General features: G+C 48.6%; 3 protein-coding genes across 9 annotated transcripts in view; 1 reads left to right on the top strand and 2 right to left on the bottom strand.

Moving 5' to 3' along the window:
* Positions 1-169: 169 nt before the first annotated feature.
* LOC135315575 (uncharacterized) lies at positions 170-2,108 on the bottom strand. Of its 2 annotated transcripts, none has more exons than XM_064464536.1 (4): positions 1,649-2,108; positions 1,170-1,288; positions 1,010-1,068; positions 170-548 (listed from the first exon to the last, which is right to left on the bottom strand). In XM_064464536.1, exons 1-4 carry the CDS (start codon positions 1,851-1,853, stop codon positions 287-289), a joined length of 645 nt encoding a protein of 214 aa, XP_064320606.1. In that variant the 5' UTR covers positions 1,854-2,108; the 3' UTR covers positions 170-286. The 2 variants fall into 2 exon arrangements, with proteins under 2 accessions (XP_064320606.1, XP_064320607.1); XM_064464537.1 differs by having other exon boundaries at positions 1,170-1,248; positions 1,649-1,792.
* Positions 2,109-6,000: 3,892 nt separating this feature from the next.
* ZNF511 (zinc finger protein 511) lies at positions 6,001-12,372 on the bottom strand. 2 transcript variants are annotated; one of them, XM_064464532.1, is made up of 7 exons: positions 12,193-12,372; positions 12,001-12,074; positions 10,915-11,116; positions 10,641-10,765; positions 9,149-9,334; positions 7,617-7,688; positions 6,001-6,922 (listed from the first exon to the last, which is right to left on the bottom strand). In XM_064464532.1, the coding sequence occupies exons 1-6, from the start codon at positions 12,352-12,354 to the stop codon at positions 7,619-7,621; spliced, it is 819 nt and encodes a 272-aa protein (XP_064320602.1). In that variant the 5' UTR covers positions 12,355-12,372; the 3' UTR covers positions 6,001-6,922; positions 7,617-7,618. The 2 variants fall into 2 exon arrangements, with proteins under 2 accessions (XP_064320602.1, XP_064320603.1); XM_064464533.1 differs by lacking the exon at positions 6,001-6,922 and having other exon boundaries at positions 7,297-7,688.
* Positions 12,323-26,511, top strand: part of TUBGCP2 (tubulin gamma complex component 2) — a 36,874-nt gene continuing 22,685 nt past the window's right edge. For 3 of the 5 annotated variants that reach the window (XM_064464531.1, XM_064464530.1, XM_064464527.1), the window contains exons 1-8: positions 12,323-12,405; positions 13,545-13,717; positions 15,248-15,376; positions 15,685-15,861; positions 20,928-21,087; positions 22,507-22,714; positions 23,785-23,984; positions 25,755-25,944. In XM_064464531.1, the coding sequence (XP_064320601.1) occupies positions 13,568-13,717; positions 15,248-15,376; positions 15,685-15,861; positions 20,928-21,087; positions 22,507-22,714; positions 23,785-23,984; positions 25,755-25,944 (1,214 nt within the window). In that variant the 5' untranslated portion in view covers positions 12,323-12,405; positions 13,545-13,567. Of the gene's footprint in view, positions 12,406-12,560; positions 12,855-13,544; positions 13,718-15,247; positions 15,377-15,684; positions 15,862-20,927; positions 21,088-22,506; positions 22,715-23,784; positions 23,985-25,754; positions 25,945-26,511 lie in introns of those variants that run through there. The other 2 variants (XM_064464529.1, XM_064464528.1) reach the window with 2 other exon arrangements.

Here is a 26,511-nt window from a genome sequence, read left to right as displayed (position 1 = left end):
GGCCTGGGCTGAACTGAGGCTGGGGTGATGGGCTGAGTCCCCTGCCCCAAGGCATCATCCTCACCCTGCCCGGGGTCTCAGGGCGAGCCCAAGGATGGGTATCCCCTGGATTTGGGGGTCCTGCTCCTAGCGATAGGTTTCTGGCTGCAATGAGGAGCCCAGCAGGACATGGAGGGGGGAATGGGTTTATTGGGGTGCTCAGGGGTGGGTAGGGAGGGACGTGTCCACTCAGGAAGCCCCAGGGGCAGCTCCCACTCCTCATTTCGCAGCCTGGGCATGTCTCCACTCAGCTGTGGTGGAGGTGGTCGCGGTCCTCCTCGGGGCCACTCTGCACCTCCAGGGACAGCACCCAGGGTGGCCCAAGGACATCAGCCTCCCTGGCATTGTCCTGGGGGTGGTAGAGGTGGTCACGGTCCTCCTCTGGTCCCTCCTGGACTTGGTGGGAGACCCATCGAGCCCAGGCACTGCTGGAGAAGACCTTTATACCTGGTTCCACCTCTTTGGTGATCTCACCCTCCAGTAGCTCCATGGCTTGTGTGCCCAGGATGCTGGAAGAGGGGAGCAAAAACAGCGAAGAAAGGTTGTCGTGCATCAGGGTTACTGAATATCCCCCTGCCCCAAGGAAATCCCACCCCATCAGGGTGCAGGGACACTGGCGAGACCACCCCCCCCCCCCAGGAGGCTGCAGTTACGATCTCGGGGAGCAAACAGGCTAATTTAGCTGCTTATCCTGTGAACAGGCCAGATGGGTCCCAGACATCGGTGCTGCAGCATCCACGGCTCACCACCACCACCAGCAAAGGGAAACCAGTCGGGGCTCGGGGCTCAGAGGGTTTGGGCGGTTTTGGGGGAAGACAGAGCTGGGAAGCTCTTAATTTTTGGGGGGTGCAAAGCAGTGAGGGAAATCTGTTTCCCCCTGAAACACTTTACAGCTTGGGGTGGTGTTCTGTTGGGTTTTACAAGCCAGATGTGGGTGCCCGGAGGTATGGGGAGCGCAGCTGCCTCTTACGTTTTCTCAGCCAAATCCTGCTCCGTGGCCAGGTCCTTTCGCCCAGTGTTGCTTGGAGCCTGCGGGGAGAGAGGCAGGTGGCAGAGATCACAAGTGGGTCTCCCTGTGCCCGCTCATCACGTGGGGCAGCAGGAGAGTGAGGTGGAGGGTGGTGGCTCACCTGGGTGCCCCCAGGTGCAGGCAGGAGGAGGGCAACACCCAGCAGGACGGTGATGCTGCAGAGTCGCACGGCCATCAGGCTGTCAGAGAGACGTTGGCAGTAGCTGTGTTGGCTAGTGTCTGCCCGCATCCAGAGTGTCACCCTGCACCCTGCTGCACAGTCTGCCTGCATCTGCCTTTACGCAGAGTGTGTGCCTGCACCCTGTACCCACAGCTCCTGCCTGTGTCTGCCTGTGCCCTGAGAGCCTGCCCATATTCCGCACGGAGCACCTGCCTGCGCCCCGCACTCGCAGTGCCCATCTGTGCCCACAGCGCCTGCCTGCACCCAGAGCTCCTGCCTGTGCCTGCCTGCACCCACAGTCCCTGCCTGCACCCTGTGCCTGCTCCCACAGCTCCCGCCTGTGCCCACAGCTCCTTCCTGACCCCCAGTGCCCACCCGTGCCCTCCAGCACTGCCTGCTGGAGCCAGGCAGGGACATACCGCTCCATGGCTGCCTTCTGTGGGGCTGCCTGGCCCTTGCCCTGCACTTTGCCCACAGGCGGGTGCGGAGCCACCTGTCCCACGTGTCCCACGCGGTGTTGGCTGGTGCCAGGTCATGCTGCCAGTGCTGCTCGGGGGAAAAGGGCATGAGATTAACCGCCCCGTGCACTGGGGCACGTACATCTCCCCGTGCACCATGGCTCATGCATCCCTGTATTTGACAACAAAGCAGTCACATTTCTGATCTGTGAATAAATGCCCTGTGACTGGATGCATGCTGCAGGCAGCAAGCAGAAGCAAGGACCAGCTAAGAGCTTCCTACAGCTGACGTTCACAGTGTCTTGCTATGTTACATAAATAAGGCATGTTATAGCACAGCCAGGCCCTTGTGAACAGGGGATGTCAGAAGGGAGGAAGATGGACTCCAGGTAGCCTTAGTTCACAGGGTGCTTTGGGTTAGAAGGGGCCTTCGAGATAATCCAGTGCAACCCCCCTACCATGGGCAGGGACATCTTCCGCTGGAGCGGGTATGTCAAAGCCACGTCCAACCTGACCTTGACCCATAGGAAAGCACAAGCTTTTCTAACTCACTGGAAGCTGAAGAGCTGAATTTGCCCTCTGAAATCAAACCACGATGGGGCAGTGGCTGCAGTAAGAGGCCTGGTCTGAAGCCCTCTCCAAGGAGATGTGATTGCCCCAAAGCCCCCAAGGAGGGATGGAGGAGGTGGTCCCAGCAGGGCAGGCAAGGGGTTGAAGAGGTGAGCAATGCATGCTACCTGCCGGTACAGGCAGACATCTCCCACGAGGCTGCCAGGGTGCAGGCGTTTGCTCGGCAGTGACGAAGCCAAACGCGGCCAGCTTCAGTCAACCCAGCAAAAGGTGAGGAGCCTCATCCAGGGCCATGGCTGCCTTCCCCTCCTGCTTCCTGCTCCCCTGCCAGCTCCAGGACTTCTCTGATGCCCTGGGCTGCTCAAACCTCTCCCATGGCTTCCCTGCCAGCTCAGCGATGTTAGACCATGTAGCTGGATCTGGACGTTCTCCTGGTCGCATTGCGAAGCTTGGAAAATCCTTGCAGCCTCAAAACTGCAGGGCAGACAGGTTTGTGTCCTCCTGCCAGCAGGCAATCTCTGTAGGGGGGGATGCATCCTGCACCCCAAAAGCCCCAGCAGCTTCCATGAGGATGGGGATTGCCAGGAGAAGTCCCAGCAAGGTGGTGACCTCTGGCATGGAGCTGCTCCTTCTTGTTCTGTGCTGCGGGGAGGAGCCTCTTTTGACTTCGCTGCTGGTGCACATGCCGATGTCTTGCTCCTGCTGTGGCATTGAGCGCTCCCCCAGGTCAGCTGCAACCCTTTTCCTTGCTTCTCCCCCATGTCCAGCACAATGGGATCCATCTCCATCACATGGGTGCCTTTATCTATCCTGCAAAGGGAGGAAAACAGGTGAATTTGGGGCTTTCAGGCCCCAAACCATTTGCCAATACATTTCCCTGCCTAGGAGATAAGCTTTGGAGGTGTGAGTCCAGAGCCTCTGCCCTCCCCAACGCTGCTGTCATGTCACACCCCACTTTCACCTAAGGGACCCTGCTTTTGCGCAAGGCCAGGTAAAGGCAAGCTCCTGGCAGCAGCTCTGCCATCCAGATGCTGGAGGACCTGAGCGGTGCTTTGCTTACACACCTGAACAAGGGAGAAGCTGGGGGTCACACTGAATGTCTTATACAAATTCCCTTTCCTAGATGTATCAATTTTATACTATGCAAGTGTATTAATTTTGTTAATAGATATATAAATTCCCATTATACACTGTAACGTGATGGGGGAGTGGAGTTTTACTGGAGACTCTGGTATTGTTGTTCATGCTTAAGCAAAAACAAACCGAAGGCCAGCCCAGCTTGCATGCTTCAACCCTGTTGGCTTTGCCTGGCCACAGGGTGGTGGGGTGCTCTGTGCTCAAAGAGGGGTGAACACTGGGAAGAAATGCAGGGGTGCACATGCTTGTGTGCATGCAGCTGATCTTTGTGTATATGCATGCAATCTATCCGCCTGCTCCTCTGTGCCTGCAAGTGCATGCTTTGTTGCACACATCTGCATGTTGAGTACACGCTGTATGTGTGCCCAATGTGCGTGTGTGCATGTGCTGTCTGCATTGCACAACTATATCTGCACGCACACTGCGCATTTGCTGTATGTACACGTGCCTGTGGGCTGTGTGCACACACACACGTGTGCAGGTGTGTACTGCACTTTTCTATCGGTTTGCTGAGCGTGTGTTGTCTGCTCCATGTTTGCACACATCCACGCGTGTGCCTGTGCAGCATGCGCAGGTATACATTGCACACACGTATCATGCTTGTGTGCATCTCGGGCCGTGTACGTGCTTGCCTGCAAATGCGTGCGCATGGTCTGTGTGTGTTTGTGCACCTGCTGTGCACACTTGTACACGCGTCTGGATCGTGCCCGTGTGTGCAGGGATCCTGCCCTGTGCTCGCGTTTGCTTACATGCGGTTGTTTGCAGGTATGCGCCTACATGTACGTCCTACCACTGACGTCAACAGTTAAGGACAGCCATAATGCTGTGAAGTCTTTAACAAGCCGTTCTACTTTTGGGTAACAAATATAATCACCCACTTCTTAATGTTGTTAACCCAATTCTTTTGCAGCTAGCTATATCCTTCCTGGCTGCTATAAAAAGACTTAACACATTTTACAGGTAGTGAGGAACTAGATCCGGAACTGGCACCAAAGTAGCGCAATGAAAATAGACCCCAGAGCTGGCTGGATCCCAGCAATGCAGAGAGCCTGCTAGTCTGTGCATGTATGCAGCATCAGTGTTTTGTAGCTTAAGCATTTTGATTTTCTTGTGGGACGTGTTGAGAAACCAACAGCTAGCTCAAGAAGAGGAAGAATGCAAAAACGCAGATCTTCACACAGCAAAATCACAGCAGTATTTTGGAAAAAAAAACACACCACAGTACAGGGACATTATCAATAAAATACCTCAGCTGCTTGGGCAACTTAAATTTTACTGGAACTTGATGGATATTCCCATTTAAAAATGCAAATCATTCAGTAAAACATGTCAGGGGAAATTCAGATGCACAGCAAGAGCTCTGTTTAAATTTTGAAGGTGGGGTGATAGAGACAACATTTTTTTTGTTCCAAAGACTTGTTCATGTTATTCCGCACCAGCATGGAGGAGCTTTTGAACCAGCTCCCTCTCTACAATAGATCTTTGAAAACAGAATAAAGATTAGTGCGTGTCCTTCTGATGGCCACTGCTGGGTACCTCCACCTGCTCCTGCCTGCACAAACAAGCAAGGGGACAGGAAAATCTGCTTACAACAAATCCCAGAAGGGAAAAATAAAAAAATAAGAAAAGGAAATTAAAATAAGGATTTTTGAAGGCCACTGGCCAGCTGGAGAAGACTTGCCCATGGACTTCGGGAAAAGTTGGTAACCCAGAAGAGAGCTAGTCATGAGCCCTGAGGCTTTTCTTTTTTTTTTTTTTTAACACAAGTGCAGACACTGAAAGACCTGGAGTCTGGGGGAAAGGAAGGAAGGAATTTACAGGAGGAAACTTCGGACCTGAACACATAAGTGAGAGCAGATTGGGCTTCTGCATGATCTTTGTACCGTCACATGCCAACACCCGCAAGCATCTCCAGCGACGTGGTGCCTGCTTCAAAATTCCAGTTATTCCAGTGAGGGAAAAAAAGCCTCATTAACAGCTTCCAGTGTTGGAAAGTGATTTTTGGTCGTTGTTGGTTCCTGCTGACAGATGGCCCAGGGCAGGCATGGAGCAGGAGTGCCAGGGTGGTGGCCACAAGGGTGGTGACAGAGGCTGGTCTTCCCTGGACTGCACCACAGCCTGTCTCTGGGGGACCAGCAGCCTGCAGGGGTGAGGGCTGTGCACAGAACAGGGTGTGGGCACGTACATGGGTGCCTGTGGGGGACAAGGTGTGTGTGGTGGTGCGGGGGGGAGGCAGTACTGTATGCAGTAGTTACCGGGTGCGTGCACAGGGCTGCGGGTCCAGGGCAGCTCCTGGGTGGCTCTATGCCCTGGCTGGCTGCTCCCCTCTCCCCCATTCCCCCCCTGGACTTCCCTCCATCCTCTGCTCCCTTCCTCTCTCCACCCTTCCCTCCCTCTTTCCATCATCCCTCCCATCCTTCTCTCCCTCCCTCCGTGCCTCCTCCTGCCCCTCTAGCCCTGCAGCAGATGCTCCCTAGAGCTGCCAGTCAGCCTCTCCCTCCCAGGGCTGTCTGCTCACCCGCAGCAGCGATCCTGGGCAGGTTTGCCTGCTGGAGACAGGTCTCTCCAGAGGCCAAGGAGCAAGAATTAACACCGGACAAGCCAGCTGAGTTTTAAACAGAGTGAAGCATTTTAAAACTCACAGGGAAATCTCATACATCTCTGTAAGCATCATTCTCTGCTCCTATCTGCAAGGATTTTTCAAAGCTGTTTTTATCCTTTGGTCCTCCAGGAAACGGGGAAGGAAAAAAAAAACAATTATGGATCCTAAGCTTGGATAAATGCCATTTCCACAACCTTTTTTTTTTCCCCCCTTTACAGACAATTTTTTAAGTGTCACAGTTCAGCAGGACCCCAAGACCTCAACAGCAGCACATTGAGCCTGGCTCTGCGTTTCAAATCCACCTTTTCTCCTGACAGGATGAGATTAAAAAGGAAGGGAAAGACAAAAGGAAAAATAACCTCCCTCTCAACCTAATTTGGGGGTATTTGGATCAAAGGGAGGTTTAATCTTCACATCTGTCTCTGCCTGGGCTTCAGAACAGCATTTAAATTCTCTACGAAGCAATTTTGTAAAAGTTTCTTATATTTATTCACCTAGTTGGAAGTTACTTTATTTTAACTCCCCATGGAAATGAGCTGCACTTCTCCTGGCCTGGGTAAACCTTTTGAGTGGGTTTCAGAGCCGGGGAGCGGAGCAGACTTCAGTGAGGTGGAAGAGGCCAGAATTAGGGACCAATGCTTATTTTCCTGTTTTATTTTTGTCAGTGGTTCCAGCTTCTGTACAGTCAGCAGATTTTGTCTTGGAATTTCTTGACTCTATTTTTTTCTCCCAAAGGGGAAAAAAAAAATAATCAAAAACATAATCCTGCATAGTCTCAGCTCCAGCATCTGATTTCCTCTCACCTCCACACTGCAGCGCTCTGCCTCAGTCTGAGGCTCTTTCTGCGAACAACTAATGCAGAGTTCAACCCACCCATGTCTGCGTGTGGTCCCAAGGGCTGTCCTCGCTGGGAGCTTTTAAAAACACTGTGAGAAAATGAAAGAATTAAATTAAAAGGATTAGTAGTTGTAATCTGCACTGCTCTTCCTCTGAATTTTATTTTGATTCTCGTTTGTGCAAGTAGGGCTGGCAGGGAAGCGCAAGACTCAGCCCCAGGCCAGCTGACGAGATGCAGGGCTTCCTGCAGACAGGGGGAACGTGGTATATTTTGCTCATTATCCCTGCTGTGTTTTTGGCAGCAGTCCCTTGCAAGTTTTTCACAAAGCCTGTGTGTTTCCACAGCTGCCTGGAGTTTCAGAACAGCATTTGCTGTTTCCAAACTCAGGCAGGATGTGACCATCTACCTAGAAAGCCTGCTCTTCTGCCCAGAGTGGTCCTGGCACTGATGAGATACAAAAACTCAGCACAGACAAATTTATTTGTAGCTTCATTTCAGAGAGGATCAGAAAAGAGACTGTTGTGTTGCAGGAAGGACCTGAAATGCTCCCAAAGGTAGGTGGTACAGAGACACAAAAGGACCGTAGCGAAGTACGTCCCAAGGTATTGACGTATGCCAAACTGCTGCTGCACAATCCCTGTTTTCGCCCTTCTGCCTTCCCTGCATGGGGTGGGACTCTCGCACACAACCGCAAATACCCCTGCTTGGCAACAGTGCCATCGCTAACGTTTGCAGGCGGTGGCAGCCAGCACCTTCTCATCTCACAGATCTGCTGCGCTGACCTTCAGACTTTCTTCCTTGGTCCTTTAAATCCTCGGGTGGCACCTTGTCCAAAGCAAATCGTGGATGGGATCCTGGAAAGGGAGACATGCTTTAATAGACATGAACAGACCACCTCTCACAGGCTCACCGGGATGTTTCATGCCTTGCATAGCATTTCAAGCTCCCACGGTGGGAAGAGCAAGGTACTGGGGGAGCAGGACATCTAAGTCACCAAAGTATCATTGAAAAAATGGGTGAACTACTGGTCTGCTTTTCCATTTATTCTGCACGTTTCATTTATGCTCTGAAGGCCTCTCCTCTCTTTAAAACCAGGTGCAAGGGGTTACAAAATGTAATATGCCGTTGGGCATTTGCAGTGGTTTGTTGTGGAAGCACATGACTGTGAAGAGCAGGAGAGCAGAAGTGTGGCCTTTCAGCAGCAGTTTTTCCTTTTGACCTGCACTATCAGATCGAATTCACAGGACAGTTTCTTTCTGGTTTATAAGCTGTTATGCTGGACAAAGCAGTGAAGTTTAAAGTGTCCCTATGGCAGCTGCTTAGGGACAATATTTTGTCAGGCAAACCACAACATACAAAAGCAGACTCAACTGGCTGCAGTGTATTGCGAGCTCTTTCAGACTCCGCCACTCGTTCAAAAGACCCAAATCAGCAACTCTCACCTCACCTCATTTTACAGAGGCAGAGCAAAACACTGACGCCAGTGAAAATGAGAGGGAGCTGAGTACAGAAGGGGGTTTCCCCGTGCGGGGCTCCAGCATGGCCGTGGGCTCATCGTGCTGCTCCCAGACTGCCAGTGTGTCACAAGGGTGGCAAACTCAAACCACAAGAATCCCTTCGCTAATTGGAATAGTTCAGGCAAAACCATATCAACCTTTATGCTGAGACAATTAAAATGATGAATTAAATTATACCGATCTGGGTGCTCAGAAGAGGGTGGTGACCTTTTGATGGCTACCTTGTGTCTTGTACAGGTTTTACGGCACATGATGAGGGGGATTTCAGAAGTCAAGCCAGCATTAGGCAATTGAGTGTCAAATTTCTGTAAAGATTTAAAAAAAACCCAACCAAACAGAAAAGCCAGCAATGCTGCTCTGGCCTTGCAGAACCAAAAATTTGGAGCAGGATGTTCACCTGCTTTATTTGTGCCTTGTCCTGCAACTGCACAAACAGCTACAGTGAAATGCACCAGCTCAGCCCTGAGTCAGCTAGGATGGGAAAACGGAACAAAACTTGCTTGCGTATTTTAGTTCTTATCTTCAGACCCATGCCATTCTGCTATACCCTGGGAAAAGATCATAGGCAGGCAGACTAACAGAAAATTATTGTCACGGCTCTCACTGCATATGCACCCTCTGTCCTTCCTTATGCTTTCCTCTTTTAAAAATAGCTTTGAAAACATACATGGAAATCCTATTTCTTTTATCTTCAAGACAGAAGCACCCTGTGCTGTGCTGTACTAGGCACTGCAAAATACAATTAAGATGGGTCCCAGCCCCAGAAATCTTTGCCTGTGGAGGCCAACAGTACAAACCTAGATTTATAGAGTCGTTTCCCTGACCCCAAGGGGCCAGGGCTGGCTGTAGGTGGAAGGATCTCCATGTTCTCACTGGACCCTATTTCCATAGGGTCCACTTGGAACTGCTCCGACATCTCCGTGCTCACGTCCATTGGCACACTGGCACCCTGCTTTGGGGGAGAGCTCACATGTTTGGGGCTACTGCAGAAAGAAAAGCACAGAGCAAAGGAAATTAAAGGTATTTCATGACAAAACAGGTAAAGTCCAACTTGGGTGAGTTACTGCATGGAGGTATAGAGATTTGGCTGAACACACCATGGAGAGCAGTCAAAAGGCTGCTGGAGACCTGCGTGATAGGCTCATATGAGTTTCTACATAAGTATTCAGGGCTGCTGAATTATAGCACATGGCTCTGTCCCCAGGTTCTTTTCTTCAGTCCATAAAGTGTAACTCCTTCAACAGCCTTGACTCCCCAAGAGGACTATCCTTTAGCTGACCTACTGATGCCAGGCCACAGCCAAAGGTGATCATTAGCTTTTCATCCCTGGCTAAGGGGTCGGCAGCATTTGTGGTCAGCAGTTTCTCTCTCCCCTAACCACCAAGCCACTTTAATAGTAGGCAGCTGGGCGTGCTTGCAAAGTCTTTGACCAGCTCTTCCCTTTTCAGTCTGGCACACCCTGAAGTGTTCGGAGCAGAACACCTTTTGTGGCCAAACTTGCCCCAAGAACATTACCCTGTGACATGATGGCAGTGACTGACAGACTCTCAAGTCCCCTCACTGCTTCCATAATCACGGTGTTCCCATGTCCAGAGCTGTCTTACAACATCCCTTCTAACCACTGACACACAAAGGAAAGGAACTCTGAAGGTCTGAGCAGAGGGTTGGACTAGAGGGTTCACATTGTAGCTAGGCCAGGCTACCCAAGCAAGCTTTGGAAGACTCCACAGTCCCAGTCCCCCGTCCCTTTGGGAACCCATCCCAGGGCCACACCACCCTGCCAGGCAAGAAATTTTCTCTCCACCCCATCACCCAGGTCTCTGAGGAAGGTGTTGAACAACATCAGCCCTTGCATTAATCCCTGTGGCGAAAGCTGTGCTTGAAGTGAGTGGTCAGCTGACCACTTTTGCCAAACTTAAAAAGCCTCCTTCTGCTCTACTTGTGCTTTTGGGCAATGGGAATATTGCCAAGGGTTGTAGAGCAAAACAGGAAGCATGCACAAAGTGACGCAGACGCCAGCTTTGCGTTTACCTTGAGACGGCATGAAGGGAGCAGAGTCTGGAGCCATGTGGGGAGAGAAATAAGACACACTTCAACATTAAGATAAAGTAAAACATTGCCACAGAAAGCCTTGCAAGTTTACCTCTTCTTACAAGCAGCGGAAAACCTAATTTCTGAGCCTGTTAGGATATAAACTTGCTTACTCTGGAAAGGGAGGGAGACAGCAGAGAAGCACAACATCACCTCTGCAGGGGAAAACCAGTTGTACTATCGCAGTTCTGCGCTTACCTTTTCACTTTCTTCGGTCTATCAAACCGAAAGTCAGCAGGATAAAGGTGAACAGTGACCAAGTGATCCTTTCTGTCCTTGCTGCTCTTGAACTTCTCCACACAGCTCTCTACCAAACACTTGTACTGAAAGGCAGGGGAAAAAGACAAAATTGGGAAAGGCAAGCAGCATCAGCTGGGGATATGGATGCCCTCCCCGAACGGTCAGTCTCCGAGGGTGCTGGCCCGCGCCACGCACACCAGCCCCAAGCAAAGGGCTGAGCATAGTGATTTACCATGTTTTGCTTCTCGGCCATTATCTGGAAAAGTGAGTCATGCCACTCCAAGATGTGAATATCCAAGAGATGCCCCGATGGAAAGGAGTGCTTGCAGAAGGAGCAGACGTTCCTGTGCAGCGTGTTGTAGTGGTGCTCGTAGCCCTCCAGTGTATCAAAAACCTGGCAGCACCCAGAGATGTGGCAACTGAATTCAGACACCCTGGAGGGAAATGAGGATGTCCACAACTTAAATGAAATTAGAACCTTAATTTAAGCTGCATATATCCCTCTAGATTACTTTATTTACTTGTGGCATTTTTTGTGAATAATACTTAAACTAAATGAAAGGTGCGATGGAATGAGGATTATGATGGTAGTTGGAAACTCCTATTTGCTGTTACGGCTTGAGCATCGTATATATTATCGTCCTCTGAAGTGGTAGTTTGATTAGGAATAAACACCAAGTAGCAATGTGAGAAATATGATGTTTGACCTTGAAGTTGCAGCTGTGGATTAAACCTTTGTGCCAACAGGGTTTAACAGGCACCTGTAGGATAAGCTTGCACAATCCTTGAAGCACTTTCTCAACTTTGTATGCAAGAGCAAGTTTTAAAGCAGGGTGAAGATCCTTCCCCAGGCTTAGCTTTCCTAATTGGGGCTGTCTGTACCACACAGCTCTCCCACTGCTTTGACAGGCTACGTAATAACCTGCCACTTAAATCCTCTTGTTTATCCACAATCCCAGTTACAGATGCCTGAGCTGCTTATGGGGAACCCTGTGAGAGTTCATCCAGCAAGTACAAGAAGCCAGTATTTAGGCTGGCAGCGCACCGCAGAACAAAATACTGATTTTTAACCTTTTCAGCAGGACGTTTAAGTTTACAAACCATATCACCTAATTTTCCTTTTCAAACTGCTTTGCAATGCGTCCACATCTCCTCCCTTTGAACTCATTCCTCTTCCCCGGCCTCTAACGCCCACGGACCGATGGAACGGCCTCACGCCCGCACGCCAGCGGGCAGGGGCAGTGCTCGTACCACCGGTGCCGCGGGACGGGGCGACCCGGAGGCAGGCCTGCAGCCCGGCGATGCCCGCCTCACTTACTTGGGTCTCTCGGCCACCGCTGCCAGGCCGGTGAGGACGCCCCGCAGGTAGAGGTGCCGGTGAACGTCCCCATCCTGAAGAGGAGCAGAGAGAGGCGGTGGGCGGGCCGGCCTGCGCCGCGGGGCCGGCCCTTCTCCCCCGCGGAGGCCCTGAGGTAGCGCGGCCGGCGCCGCCGGGAGAGCAGCCCCTCACCTCGAGGAGCGGGTGGTGCGGGCCCAGCCGGAGGCGGCAGGGGGCAAAGGCGAAGGGCGGGACCGGGGGGGCCGGCGGGGCCGAGGGGGGCGGCGAGGCCGGGGGGGGCCTCTCCCGCAGGCGGCGGCGCAGACCGGGCGGCAGGCGCAGCATGGCGCGCATGCGCGGGGGGCGCGCTTCCGGGCGCCGGTAGGAGCACTTCCGGGCGGGCAGGTATGGCCGGGGTGGGTCGAGGGCGGCGGGAGGCGCTAGGTCTACCTGGGTGCTGCATATATGCCACCCTATATACACCACTGGGAGGCGGAGGGACTCTCTGCAGCTCCTGGGCGGGGGGTGTCCGTCCCTGCTGCCCCCGGGGCCAGCGCCTTGGCTGCAGCAGGTCGCTGGGAGCTGAGTCCGGGCGAGCAGGAGCATCCCCGGGCGGGGATCGATTCCCGCGCACCTCCCCACCGCCCGCCGCCGCCCGGGGCCCGGGGCCCGTCCCAGCGGCGCCCCGCTCGCAGGGGGAAGGGCTCTTCCCGCGGGGCCGGCCGGGGTTTGCCGTGCGGCAGCTCTGCCGGTGCCCCGTGGGCTCTCGCTGCGCCCGTCCGACCCAGCTGGGTGTTAGGAGAAGGTGCTCGCACATGAGGACCAGGGCCCCGGGGAAACCTGGGTTTTTGGAGGTACTTAAGCTTAGACTAGACTAGGCTCTGCGGAGCCTGCTGTAATTCGACTCACTTTTTGGGTGGAGGGTTGGGTAGAGCCTTGCAGAGAGCCATTCCAGCCTAAATGATTCAATGATTTTGGCAAACCAAAAGTGTGTCCGTGTGCTTGGTAGCCTGCATCTGTACAGGGTGTCACATTAAACTCCATATGTACATGATGCCTCAACCAGGCTCTTACTTCTGTGGCCATCATTAAAGTAACTTTGCAGAATTTGGTGCTTGTCCATTAATAAAACATACAGTAGAATATAAAGACCCCTAAACTTGGAAAAACTACTTTAAATAACTTTGGAAGCAGCAGCGTGGGTGGGCTGCTGGAGCCAGCAGTTTCAGCTGTGCCTGCAGTCTGTCAGTACACAAGCCAGCACTTCTGACGGCGAGTCAGTAATTTTTCCACCGACAGTGTGATTTTGAGACTGAAAACTCTTCTGCTGGCTTACCTGTGTTTAAGGTGGGATTTATACCAGTGTAGTTAACTCTGGCACAAAAGCGAGTATCTCTGATTTGCTTGCTTCCTCCCCTTACCTCTGTTTCTTTGTTCCAGGCAAATATTTTAGCAGGCTCATAATGTAGTCAGGAAATGTTTGTGTGGATATATTTTTATTTGCAGTAGTAAAATAATAATGCCTTTGTTTCTGCATTCCACAGAACTTGTAGCCACAGGTGGTAGTATGAGCGAGTTTCGCATTCACCATGATGTCAACGAGTTGCTTAGCCTGTTGCGTGTTCATGGTGGGGAAGGAGCCGAAGTCTACATTGATCTTCTGCAGAAGAATCGAACGCCTTACGTTACCACAACAGTGTCTGCCCACAGTGCGAAGGTAAGTGTCAGCGTACTGTACTTACAGCTGAGCGTTTCAGACCTTATGGGGGGCCGGCAGGGCTCCTGAGGCAGCGTCCTTCCTGTACAGTCTCTTCCTCTAGCACCAAATCAAGATGAACATTCCTCAGTGTGATTTCTCTTGGCCAGTGATGTGAATCACCTTTTCCATACTCTACTGTGAGGTAACTTGACTTTTGTGGGCGCAGAGCTGGACACGCGTTCGGAGGGGTAATGGCTCTCCCAAGCTTTTCTGAGAATAACAGTGAAATCATGTTGGTATTGGTAAAAAAAGGGGGTAATCTGATCTGGAATCTCAATTTAGGATGTAAAGTAGAAAGTTTATATCAGGAAAAAGGTAAAATCCATGCATCTTGGAGAGATTGGTGAAAGAACACGAGAAGGATTGTTAGAACTAGGTGGGGGGAGGTTCAAAGAAGGAGCTTATATTGTGTGTGTGATGGTTGTTTCAAATTTTAATTAGAGGGGTTGTCCTCTGGAGGAATAAAACAAGTGAAAAATAGTAACTGTGTGAAATATGATTATATGAACAACACCTGACTTTTTTTTCTGAATATCACCCAGGTATTAGGGATTAAAGCCTGACACTCTCATGACCAGGCATGCTTCTGTCACGATAATACTGGTTTTCATTGTTGTTTTTAAAAGCAATCAATCCATCAGTCAAGCTATAAGTGCTAGAAAATTGCTGACTCTGAAGGTTTAGATCTTTGTAGCCTGAACTGCGTGTTTTCTCTAATTCCAGTCTTGTGCATCATTTACAGTAACAGGTACAGTTCATAGGCTTGTAGAAAGATTTAAGTAGGAGGCACAGCTGGAGACCTGCAGTCCAACCCCTTGCTTGTAGCAGGGCCAGTATCACAGCTACAGCAGGCTGCTTAGTTGCGTCTTGAAGATCTCCAGGAGATTCCTCCACCTCTCTGGCCATGTCCCAGGGTCACCTCTCTCTCCAGAAAGGACTGTTTCCCTAGGGCTGGTTGGGATTTTCTGTGTCACAGTTTGTGCCAGTGCCTGTGGTGCTTTTGCTGCCTTTGGAGCAGTATCTGTAACCCCTTTGGGCGGTGGGCAGTACACCCCACTGTCTCCATGGCTCTGCACTGGGCTCTCAGTTTATTGATGTCTCTCTTGCTAGTGGGGCCCCCAAAGTGGACCTGGTGTCCAGATGTGGCTTCATCAGTGCCAAATCCCTTAATAAACCTGAAAACAGAAAATTATTCCTTCTGACTGAGCATGTGCAAAGCGAGTCCTGCAACAGGTCTTGTGCTTACCTTAATCTTTTCTCTCCTGCAGTCCTCGTCTGTCACCTGAAGTGCCAGGACCCCCACTCTCCTCCAGCATAATTATTAGTAGGAGACCAATGCTGCAGCATTCAGTCCAAAACCCATTCTCTGAAGTACTTTGGCAGCAGCTGCAGCCTCCACCTTGTGTCCATCCTTGCACAATGCTCCTCTCTTGAATGCTGTGATAATAATATACATTAAACATTTAATATTAATGTGGTGTTTTACAGGTAAAAATAGCAGAGTTTTCTCGAACCCCTGAAGATTTTTTAAAGAAGTACGATGAGCTGAAGTCTAAAAATACGAGACATCTAGACTCTTTAGTTTATCTGCTGTCAAAACTCACAGAAGACAAAGAGGTTTGTTTCTCCTTTAGAATAGGATGTGTTATAAGTATTCAACAGTAGCAACAATGCAGTGATTTTAAGTACAGCACACTTTCTGATGACAGTGTTCAGTGAAATGCATTGAAATCAACATATAACCAGTTTTAGCATTTACTTAAAGCACTACTGAGAATTACGATCCTCTTGATATAAACCACTAAGGCATGGGAAACTGGGCCAGAAAGGCCTGTGTTCTGACTCAGCACTACTGTCATACGTTTTTTGCCTTAGTGCGTGTTGACCTGTGTTCACAAAATCCTTTCTTTTTTGTGTATGTACAGACACTCCAGTATTTGCAACAAAATGCTAAAGAAAGGGCAGAACTTGCAGCAAATGCAGCAACCAGTGGCAGCACAAATTTTTCCATTCCCTCATCTTCTTCCAAGATATCTCTACAGGAGCTTGAGGAGCTACGCAAGCAGCTGGGCAGTGTCACAGCCAACTCCAGTGTACAGCAGGTACTGTCTCTTCCCAAAATCTTTCCCTTCTCCTCATGTGTATAGCTGTGCTGGTAACTTGTGTCATCTAGTGGAGTTACAAATGTTCCTATCTGTGCAGATAATCTAAATTAATCTTTAAAAATTAATTTCTTAGATTATATTAAATCTTTGTGCTGTTCTTAATAAAAGTGGCCTTTTTCTATTTAAGTCAGTTAAGTCAAGTTTAGGCCACAACAGTTCTGACTGGTGGGGATATATGTAATGTCATTTTTCCCATTTCAAACAACTGCTTTAAGCTGTGCTGACGTTTCCTTTTCTGCCTGTGGCAGTGCTTGCTCAGGAGGTCAGCAGCCATTGTGGCGTGTTCCCATCCTTGCCAGGAGTTCTGCTTTCCCGGATAACATGGGTACAATGCTTCGCATGGCCATTCCCCAAGTGGACACAGCCATTCCCTTTACTTAGCTATTTGAGCTCCTGAAATAACTGCTGCAAAGTGATTCCAAAGATAAAAAGGAAGGAAAAAAAAAACCTGGTGTAGAAGTAAACTGTATCATTGCAAGACACAGGCTTGGAAAACAGTTAAGCAAGCGTTTCATTATCAGTAGGCCGGGGGGTAGGATGTGCAAAAGGGCAAATATTACTTAAATCCCAACTTCTGTTTCCTATAACCATTTGTATAAATAACTATACTGTGATGGGTTGACCTTGGCTAACCAGTCTATCACTCCCCCTGCTCAACAGGACAGGGGGAGAAAAATAGGACGAAAAACTTGTGGGCCAAGATATGGGCATTTTGGCTGCGGAAGGCACAGCAGCAGCTGTGTATGGACAGTTATTTTGACAGAGGTGAAAGAGTGGTAAGTGGGGAGAAGGGGAAGAAGAAAAGGTGCCCAGTGGTCCATAGTGAGTGAGCAGCTGGACAATATGTGCAAATGCTTCCATTTAAACTTTTGCAGCTTACCTTTGTCCCAGAGGTTTGTTTCTGTTCTGCTTTCCTATGACTGGTCAGTAAAATCTAACAAGGAACAAGGCTTCAGGCACAGCATGTGACTGTTTCTGAGGATGTCGGCCCACTTGTGAACACTCAGAAATCACACACTGGGGTCTTCTCTGCCTTCAGTCTCTGTTGTGACAGTCCTGCTCCCTTGCTCAATGGAGGCACATCTATGTCTTGTTAGCGCACAGGGTCTGTCCGCACTGGTGCGGTGTGTGCTTCGCTCAGCTGCTCACTCTGCGGCACTGCTGGCCATGTGGCAGCATTCACGTTCATGATACGTCCTACCAACCTTTGCTGTTGAGCTCTCTAGCTGAGGCTGTCTATGGTTTATTGTGCATGCGGGCTCCACAGTTGGCATTCACTGAGCACGAAGATGAGCTCATTCTCTACCTTGATAGATATGGGCACTGACATTGCTTAAGATGCCAGCTGCAGGTTCATCAGTGTGAAAGTGGCAAACTGCCACCCTATCCCGTGGGCTTTTAAGTGCAGGCTGACACCTGAGGGCCAGGGAGTTTTATCCAGGTTGTCTTTGAAGCCTGTGATGACAGAGATCTAAACTGTAAGTTGCAGAGAGAATGTGATTCATGTCCCCAAGACACGTGCCTTGTAACTGGTGCCACAAATGCTGTGCCATCTGCCCTGCGATTATTTGGCACTGTCAGAGAGATCATCCAGTGATCTTGCAGTGATTGGAGTGGCTGCTTGGAGCAGTTTTGGCCCTAGAATCATCAAGGTGCTAAAAGTTACATGTTCCCTTTCAGGTAGCTGTGTCCATTATAGCCAAAACTGTGTCAACTGTCTTGAACTCTGCCAGTTAACAAATTCACACTAGAGCTGGCTGAACTCCAACAGGAGCTCTTTGCCTCATGTCATTCCAGAGAATCACTAGTGAAGAAGAATCAATCCTTCAACGAAGAAGGTTCTGCGTATGTTTCAGGGGTTCTGGCTGCTCCTTTTCACAACACTGTAACGAATAGGCCTCAGTCCCTGCCTTTTTATTAGGGACGGATGCCACAGCCCACACGCTTACTCCAGGCACATCCCAGCCCATAGGCTGTGAGCTCACAGGGACAGAGATGCCAGCATGCTCCCTCACAGTGCCATGAGCTCAACTCATTTCAGGGACTTCTTCAGGCACTGGGAGCTATTGGGCTTGTTCTTGTATAGTTTGGAAGTAGGGAATTTTACAATAGGTATATTCCAAGGCCAAGAAGGAAAGGAGACTACTAGATGGATAAGGAATTGGCTGGAGGGCTGTATCCAAAGACTCACAGTCAATGGCTCAATGTCCAAACAGAAACCAGTAATGAGTGGTGTCCCTCAAGGGTCCGTGTTGGAACAAATACTATTTAATATCTTCATCAATGACATACCTAGTGGGATCGAGTGTACCCTCAGCAAGTTTGTGGATGGCACCAAGCTGAGTGGTGCAGCTGATACAGAGGAGGGAAGGGATGCTATCCAGAGGGACCTTGGCAGGCTGGAGGAGTGGGCCCGTGTGAACCTCCTAACGTTCAGCAAAGCCAAGTGCAAGATCCTGCACTTGGGTCGGGACAATCCCCACTATCAGTACAGACTGGGGGATAAAGGGATGATGGAGAGCAGCCCTGTGGAGGAGGACCTGGGGATACTGGTGAAAAAAAAAAAAGGGACGTGAGCTGGCAATGTGTGCTGGCAGACCAGAAGGACAAGTATGTCCTGGGCTGCATGACAAGAAGTGTGGCCAGCAGGTCGAGGGACGTGATTCTGCCCCTCTATTCCATCCTTGTGAGACCCCACCTGCAGCACTGTGTCCAGCTCTGGGGCCCCCAGTGCAAGAAAGACATGGATCTGCTGGAGCGGGTCCAGAGGAGGCCACAAAAATGATCTGAGGGTTGGAACACCCCTCCCGTGGAGAGAGGCTGAGAGAGTTGGGGTTGTTCGGCCTGGAAAAGAGAAAAGTCCAAGGAGACCTTACTGTGCCTTTCAATATATAAAGGGGGTTTTAAGAAAGATGGCAAGACTTTTTACCAGGGCCTGTAGTGACAGGATAAGGAGCAACAGTTTTCAACAGAAAGAGGGCAGGTTTAGATGGGATGCTCCATCCCTGGCAGTGTTCAAGGTCAGGTTGGACAGGGCTTTGAGCAACCTGATCTAGTAAAAGATGTCCCTGCCCGTGGCAGGGGAGTTGGAATGGGTGATATTTAAAGGTCCTTTCCAACCCAAACCATTCTATGAGTCTATGATCTGTTTTCATTTTGGCAGTTGAAGACAGGAATTATGTCATGCCTCTGAATTTCCAAGGTGTAACTTTCATATAATCCATCTCACTGAACTATCTCTGTTTTATAGTACTGTCTTCCATCTACATGTGCTGTGGAGATCTTACCTGGCTCTGTTAGGTTGTATGGTCTCCCGTACTTAGCCAGTGCATGAGAAGCTTTTGGACTCAGATACTTTCTTAGTCTGCTCTCATAAGTGTGCATGGTTCATGGAGATGTTGTGATGGTGATGTCCATGGTCTGTGGAGCTTTTCTTCCTACTCATTCCTTCCTGCTATTTGGGAAGGTGAAATGATGGCTGCCCTTCTCCTAAGCAGAAGCTCATTCATGCAGCCGTGTTGCATAGGGCCAGTGCTACAGGGAGATCTTTCAATCCAGGTCTTCCTTTAACAACCTGGAGCTCAAGATACAGAAAGCGCATGTAGTATTTTGATCTTTTAGCCAATGTCTGTGTGTCTGTATCACAACGGGCAAGTAAACTACTATAAGCTACTTCAGTAGAGGAGTATTTTCTCACCTTATGGGTTTAAGATTTATGGAGGAGTTCAAATTGTTTACCCATGTGAAGGACTCAGTCCTACTCAGAGATCTGCAATTTTATGTGAAATTTAGTCATCCTTTGAATTGCTGGCAGCTTACTTGACACTTCACCCTTCTCCATACTTTCCTGTCCTGTTTCTGTTAGGGGAGCAGATCACACATAGACAGCATAAGTAGGAGTGTAGCGTTGCTTTGGAGTGCCTCCCTGATCTGAGGACATTGTACTGGTGTTATGCCAGCAGCGAGGCTGCAACAAACATGCCTGGAGCCAGTGCTACTTGGAGGAGTGGTCCCACAGCTGATGCTTGTTTGAAGGATTTCAAGACCCAGCACTGGGCAGCTCTGAGAATATGAAAAATGGCCGGGGCCAGCCAGAGTGTGCATCAACTACCTCTCACATGCAAAAGCACCATTCTTTAAGATGCAAAGGTCACACATAGGTTTGCTTCCTTCCCAGGTTCCTCTCTCCTCTGAGACCTCCTATGAGAGGAACGTAAAATGACCATGTGCATATCCCATTTCACATACACATCTCTGGAGCTTAAGAAACGGCATTCATAAGCACATGCCCTGTGTTTGTGCGCTTGGGACTCCAAATGGTCATGTAAGTTGTACGCCTCACAGACCTCTCCAGCTGATGATTAATCTTGCAGTCCATTTATTTTAGTGTCAGAGACCCAGAACCAGGCGGGGGGAAAGTCTTTCGGTCTTTAAGAGCTCAATTCCTTTGCTGACTCCTATTCAGGGTAAAAACCAGTCGTTTTCCAGCTATCTATAGCTGGATTATTTAGATTGCATTTGGCACGCAACTGCTTAGTGGGCATGTGCAGAAACCGAGTTCAGAGCTGTTCGTTAGCCTACCTGCTATACCTGCCCCTTGAGTAGGATGTTGCTGCCTACTGCTTCTGGGAGGAGTTTGCTGCCTTTCACATGGTGCGCTTTGCAAACTGGTAAGCTGCCAGGTGGTTGTGCATGTCCCTGTTCCGCTCCCCTATGTGTGCCCTAGCACCCAGGCTGGTGGGGGTGTGTGCAGAAAGGCGTTACTTGATGTACCCTCCAATAAAAAGAAGGCCAACTGTATAAAAAATCACCTGTGCAGCACTGAGACCAACAGACTAGATGGTATTGGGAGACCACATCCTACACTGTGCTACTGAAACGTCAGCTATTCAACTTTCTGTTCTCAAGTTATCAGTTTACAGTAAATTGCTGCTTAAAATAAAAATTTCTTGGATTTCTGGAGATCTCTTTTTCTCCCTCCTCTCTCTCTCTTCTCCCAACAGCCTCTTGAGCTTACACGAAAAATGCTCCGAGATAAGCAGAACAAGAAGAATTCTGGTCAGCCCATTCCGGTATTTCCATCCTGGGTGTATGAGAGACCTGCACTTATTGGCGATTTCTTAACTGGCAGCAGTTTAAGCACTGACACAACAGTACCTATAGGTATGTGATATGAAGGGAAAATTGCATTAACTTTTTATGTTTTGTACTTGTTCAGAAGTGCCATTCAGATTTCATGGCACTCAGGATGAAAGCAAAACTTGACACTCTGCAGATGAAGAGAGGGGTTCAGAAAAAAAAAAACCCAAACCAAAACCCAAACTTAATTTCTTCACAGTGTTTCTCCTGTGCTGAATTCCAGCCCCACTGTTGATCCATGGGATCTTATCTGTTTTGAGTTTTGCTTTTTCTCTCTTGAGTCACAGTCTCCATAAAATTCTACTGTAGAAGTATCACATCTGTATTCTCAGCTGAAAAATCTGTAGTCATACCTGACAAAGGAGTATTCATCAATCCACCCAGCTCAATATCCTCTCCAGTAAGACTATAACAATGTCTCTGATTTGCTGTCTCTTCTCGCCAGAGCGGCAGGGGACTAATCTCTCCCTGTTGTATTCTACCTTTAGGCTGAGCTATGTATGGCTTCTTATTGATAAATTAGATTGAAGAACTTTTTTTTGGAAGAGAACAGCTGAATTAGAGTCATGTTTCCATTCCCCAGAACTGTGGAGGCTCCTATAAGAATCTTGTATCTTCTTCCTGATGTGGATTTAGGCTGCGTCTAAGGGGACATGAAAACATTCTTGGAGGTGCCCTTAAATAGCTTATCTACCCATGCATTTCTGCTGGGGTCTTTTGGGATGTGCTATGAGGGCATGTTCCTAGGAAGTTCAGAACCATTTGTTCTCTCACATACAATCCTACAAATGGAGAGGGGTTGTTGCCTTATTTAATGAGATAAGCTTTGCTGTACTTAGTATTGTAGCCACTCTGTTCCCTGACCTTCTGATGCACTTGATTATATTTCAGGTTGAGTCCTTTATGCTTCTTTGCAGCTGGTTTGTAGTTGACTGCACCATTCCGATACCCTACAGTTTGTAGTTCACCTGCAGTGTTTGCTGGGCTAGCATTTCTTTGTGTCTGCGTTTGAACTGTTTTCTTGATCTTTGAATATTTCAGGGGAGGGAAGGTAGGGGGAGTTGTTGGTAAAGTTGGAGCTCCTCGGGTCCAGCGTAACCAAACCCTTTTGGGCAGAAGGATCAGCGGATCAGCAGCACAAGCTGTGGGTGATGTTTTCTTGGCCACAGATGTCAGATGTATAGCCACATCTGCTTGGTTTGCTTTGGCTATAAATGAGCTTTCCTGGAAAGCAAGGTAGAGGATTTTGGAGTTGACCCTAACTCAGTTTTATTTCTCTGTATCTTGATTCAGCTTTGTGTGATCTTCCGTCATTCTCTTTGAATGGTAGTATGTCTTCCTTTCAAGTTTCAGGTACTAGATTGAAATGATGTGAATGGACAATCAGGTAGTACTATTGCATCTTCTGATTGTGCTCTTCTTTTGTCTTCTCTTTGAAAACAGGTACTTTGCCATTAGCCTCCCAAGAATCCATGATTGTGGAGGACTTGCTGTACGTCCTGATTGGTGTGGATGGAAGATACATCACAGCACAGCCTCTCATTGGGAGGCAGAACCGAGCGTTTTCAGTTGATCCGAACCTGGACTTGTCCATCAAAGAGCTGGTGACCAGGATTCTTCCTGTAGCAGCAAGTTACTCTGCTGTCACCAGGTACTAAGCTGACTTTTGTCAGAGGAGGATGTTCTCCTTTGAGCATCAGGTTGTAGAATAGAGAATCTGTCATTGTGCAAATGTTTACTTCCAAGCTTAGTTTAAACCTATGGGGCTATAAAATAAGAATGACAATGTCTTTGAATTGGTTTTAGCTACATTTCTTTTTGCTGGGTTTCTCCTCTGTGCTGCCAGTTCACTTTTTCACTCACCTCACCTTCACGTTGTCCAAAGTTGTTCTCAGTACATTCAGGCAAAGTGCAAATAGGATATGTCTGCTTGTTCTGGCTTGTTTCTTCCCACTCTGCTCTGAATTTCTCCATGTGTCCTGCTTTTTGCTCTCCTTTGGGCATCCAGGACTGAGACAGTGCTTGTGAGCTTCTGAGCAGGAGAACCTACTGCTGCCTACTTTCTGGTAGCTACCTTAATAATTGTTAAAAGGTCTTAGTATAAAGTACTGTACTAACAGCAGATGTTTGTTATGTAGATGTCTGCATTTGATTCAAAGTCCCTAAAAGATCAGCAAAGAGAAATAAGCATTTTTAGGATGTGATTCATCCAATGTCTTTTACTTGTCTCATTCTAGATGATATGACTTGTGTTCAGAAGCGTCTGTCTCTCTCCACTAACCTGTGTGGAGCCATGTAAATCTGGACAGATGAACCCCTTCTGTGGTGTTGGAAGCTAGCAACAGTGCTTTCCCCACATTCCTGGGTGCACATTGCTTTATATTGACATCTTTTCCTGTCCTCTAATCTGTTGCTTATGCAAAGACAGTCACCTTGGAAATACTGGCTCTCACTTTTTACATAGTGGTATTGCAAGTAATTCTCCTTCCCCTGCAGTTTGAGAGGAAACATCTTCCCACAGCTTTCAGTACTAGGAAATGTGGCAGTGGAAAATACGCAGGGGGACACAGAGTAAATGTAGAACCTGAAACCCTAGCTGAAGACTGGTGCACTTTCCAACACATGATTTACTCCTGTGCTTGTACAGTGTCCTGGAGATAAAATTCCTGAAAATGAAAGAAGGTGCCTTGCCTGAAAGAGTTTTCATTTTGCTTTTTACAGGTTTATAGAGGAGAAGTCTTCCTTTGAGTATGGACAGGTAAATCATGCTCTGGCTGCTGCTATGCGAACTCTAATCAAGGAATACATGATACTAATTACCCAGTTGGAACATCTTCAGAGGCAGGGACTTCTGTCACTGCAGAAACTCTGGTTTTATATCCAGCCCACAATGAGGACCCTGGAGATTCTTGCTTCACTTGGTAAGTTTCAAAAATTCAGTCATTAAATTTTGACAGGTGCATGACAGTGCCTTCTGAAAACTGTAAGGAGTAGCAATAGAGGCAGGGCATGAATCATTTAAATTTTACGTTATATTAAAGAAGAAAGCCAAGAGGAATTGTACTTGTCAGAGCACTTCTCTTTTTGAGCAGTGGGCTCTAGGGCTGAATCTACCCTTTGGAGCTGTCATGAGGCAAGTCCGTGCCTTTTGCCTTCACAGCTCATGCCCTTTGGATCAGTTGTTTCCACCGCTGCTGTCTCTACTCAACTTCTTTCCAAATGCCTCTCCAGCTGTGTGTGGTTGTTTAACAACAAACCAATTCAACGAGAAGGAACCACTGGCAGTTTCTAGTCCAACCCTTTGCTCACAGCTACAGCAGGTTGCTCAGGGCCATGTCCAGGCAAGTCTGGACAATTCCCAGTGACGGTGTTCCCCCACCATTGTGAGGCCTTTCCCATGACTTCACCACCCCTTATTGTGAACATTTCTTTCTGCATTTACAACTGGAATTTCTCTTCTTGTAACTTCTGCCCTTCCGATATTGTCATTGTGGTCCTCCAAGAGGAGTCTCATGCCATCTCCTCTAGAACCATCTGTTGGATAGTGAAGGAATGACATTCGACAACTCCCAGCTTCATCTCTGCTCTCGGCTAACAAGCCCAGCTCCCTGAGGCTCTCCTTGTATGCCCTGGGCACCAGCCCCCCACCATCTTATCAACCTCTGCTGGACTCCTCATTTTGTCATTCATATTAGGGACGCTAAACTGAACACCATGTTCCAGGTGTGGCTTCACAAGTGCTGGGCAGAGGGAAATAATTGCTGGCAGTGCAGCACTGGGTGCAGCTGGCGTTCATCTCTGCAAGGACATGCAGCGGATCCACGATCAACTGGTTGTCCACCAGGACCCCCTGGTTGTCCTCTGCAGTGTTGCTCCTCAGCCAGCCAGTCCCAGCCTGTGCTGTTGCATGAGGTTGTTTGTCACAGATGTAGTTACCTCAATAATTTTGGTTAAATTCTTTGGCATGAGAATACTTGTACGTTTCTCTCTACTCAGCCTGGTGAATTTATCTGGTCGTAAATATCAGTTCTGTTTACAGTCTGGAATTGGGTGATCCCTCTTGGCATGCATGTTTCCCGAAATTTTCAGGTTTTTTTGGAACACAGCAGTTAGCCAACTACATTAAGGTTTGCTTTGATCCAAAACTCATGGCAGTACTGTATTCCTCTGTCCCTACATCCCTTTTGTGATGGTAAAGTACATATTTCTGTATCAACCTACCTAAATCCTGGTGTTCGAGTTTTGTGCATGGCTACCTCAGTGTTACAGTTGAGAACAGAAGTGTTTTTGAGATCAGAGGTTTCTCAAGCAAGCTACTGAAATATGTTTCTTCCATTACTGCCTGGAAAGTGGATCTCTGTACGTGTTCCCCTTGGTGTAGGAGGCTTTTGGACCCTAAGCCACTATGTACCTGAGTTCAATTCTCCTTCCATGCATGGTTGGGTTTGGTTATTGCTTTTTTAGTTTATGGATCATTTGGGTTTTCATTTCAGGACATTTCAGGGTGTAAGCTTTTGGTTGCATGGTGGAACGGCCTTCCATCTTCACAGGAGGGGTCTGCAGCTGACATGGAGATCTGTGACTTAAGGCTGTCAGCTAATCAACTGCTAGCTTCATTGCGTTTAACAGCACAGCTTGTGCAATTAATCTGTGTCAGCCTTGTGTCTTATATCCATATTTTTAAATTTTAGCTACTTCTGTGGATAAAGGTGAGTGTATGGGAGGATCAACCCTGAGCTTACTCCATGACAAGACTTTCAATTACACGGGGGACAGCCAGGCCCAGGAGCTGTGCCTGTATTTAACCAAGGCAGCCAGCGTGCCTTATTTTGAAATTCTGGAGAAGTGGATATATCGAGGCATCATTAATGATCCATACAGGTAAAGAACAGTTAAAGAATGAAAATGAAATGCAAAAGTTAAGAAATACTGTTCAGGTCTTTGGCTTCTACATTTTTAGGCACCCATCCCTCTGCTCTGTAGAGCCTGCATAGCTTAGGGGCCTGGACCTGGCAGCAGTAGGTAGACAAGGCAGCACTGAAGGAAGGGGAGCTGCTGAGGCATGTTTAACTACGTTTCTTATTTGACTCAGTGGTTATACAGTCAGAGACACTCTCACTTGCTCTCTTTTTCCAAATTCAAGGAAATTCTATGCAAAAGTCAGTAGCATAACAGTTCAAGCATGCAGTCCACTCCAATTCCACCTTACCGTGCCTGTTCCCCTTTAAGTATTTTCCTCTCACATCCTCATCCTCTTCATGACGGGGTGAGCCCTCTTCTCCTGGGGTACGAGTGTGATAATTCAGTGAATCTGTGTTAAATGTAGTCCACTAATATGCTAATCTGATATGAACTAACAACACTCTGAAGTTTCTTGTCTTTTGTAGAATCGTTTGAAGCATTTCACTGTGTTTAATAGTTTATGCAGCATTTCTGTTTCCCATGTTT

This window comes from Phalacrocorax carbo, chromosome 13, assembly GCF_963921805.1.
Source record: "Phalacrocorax carbo chromosome 13, bPhaCar2.1, whole genome shotgun sequence".
Classification (NCBI taxonomy): Eukaryota; Metazoa; Chordata; class Aves; order Suliformes; family Phalacrocoracidae; genus Phalacrocorax; species Phalacrocorax carbo.
The sequence above is the reverse complement of the archived record's forward strand: the minus strand, read 5'-3'. Positions and strand labels throughout refer to the sequence as shown.

Coding starts and splice junctions, on each gene's coding strand:
- LOC135315575 (XM_064464536.1), bottom strand. CDS start 1,853: ATGAGCCATGGTGCACGGGGAGATGTACGTGCCCCAGTGCACGGGGCG. Junction 1,289..1,648: donor CAGAAGGCAGCCATGGAGCG/GTATGTCCCTGC, acceptor GGATGCGGGCAG/ACACTAGCCAACACAGCTAC. Junction 549..1,009: donor CAGGATTTGGCTGAGAAAAC/GTAAGAGGCAGC, acceptor CCCCTCTTCCAG/CATCCTGGGCACACAAGCCA.
- ZNF511 (XM_064464532.1), bottom strand. CDS start 12,354: ATGCGCGCCATGCTGCGCCTGCCGCCCGGTCTGCGCCGCCGCCTGCGG. Junction 11,117..12,000: donor GCGGTGGCCGAGAGACCCAA/GTAAGTGAGGCG, acceptor ATTTCCCTCCAG/GGTGTCTGAATTCAGTTGCC. Junction 7,689..9,148: donor AAACGACTCTATAAATCTAG/GTTTGTACTGTT, acceptor CTCCCTTTCCAG/GATCCCATCCACGATTTGCT.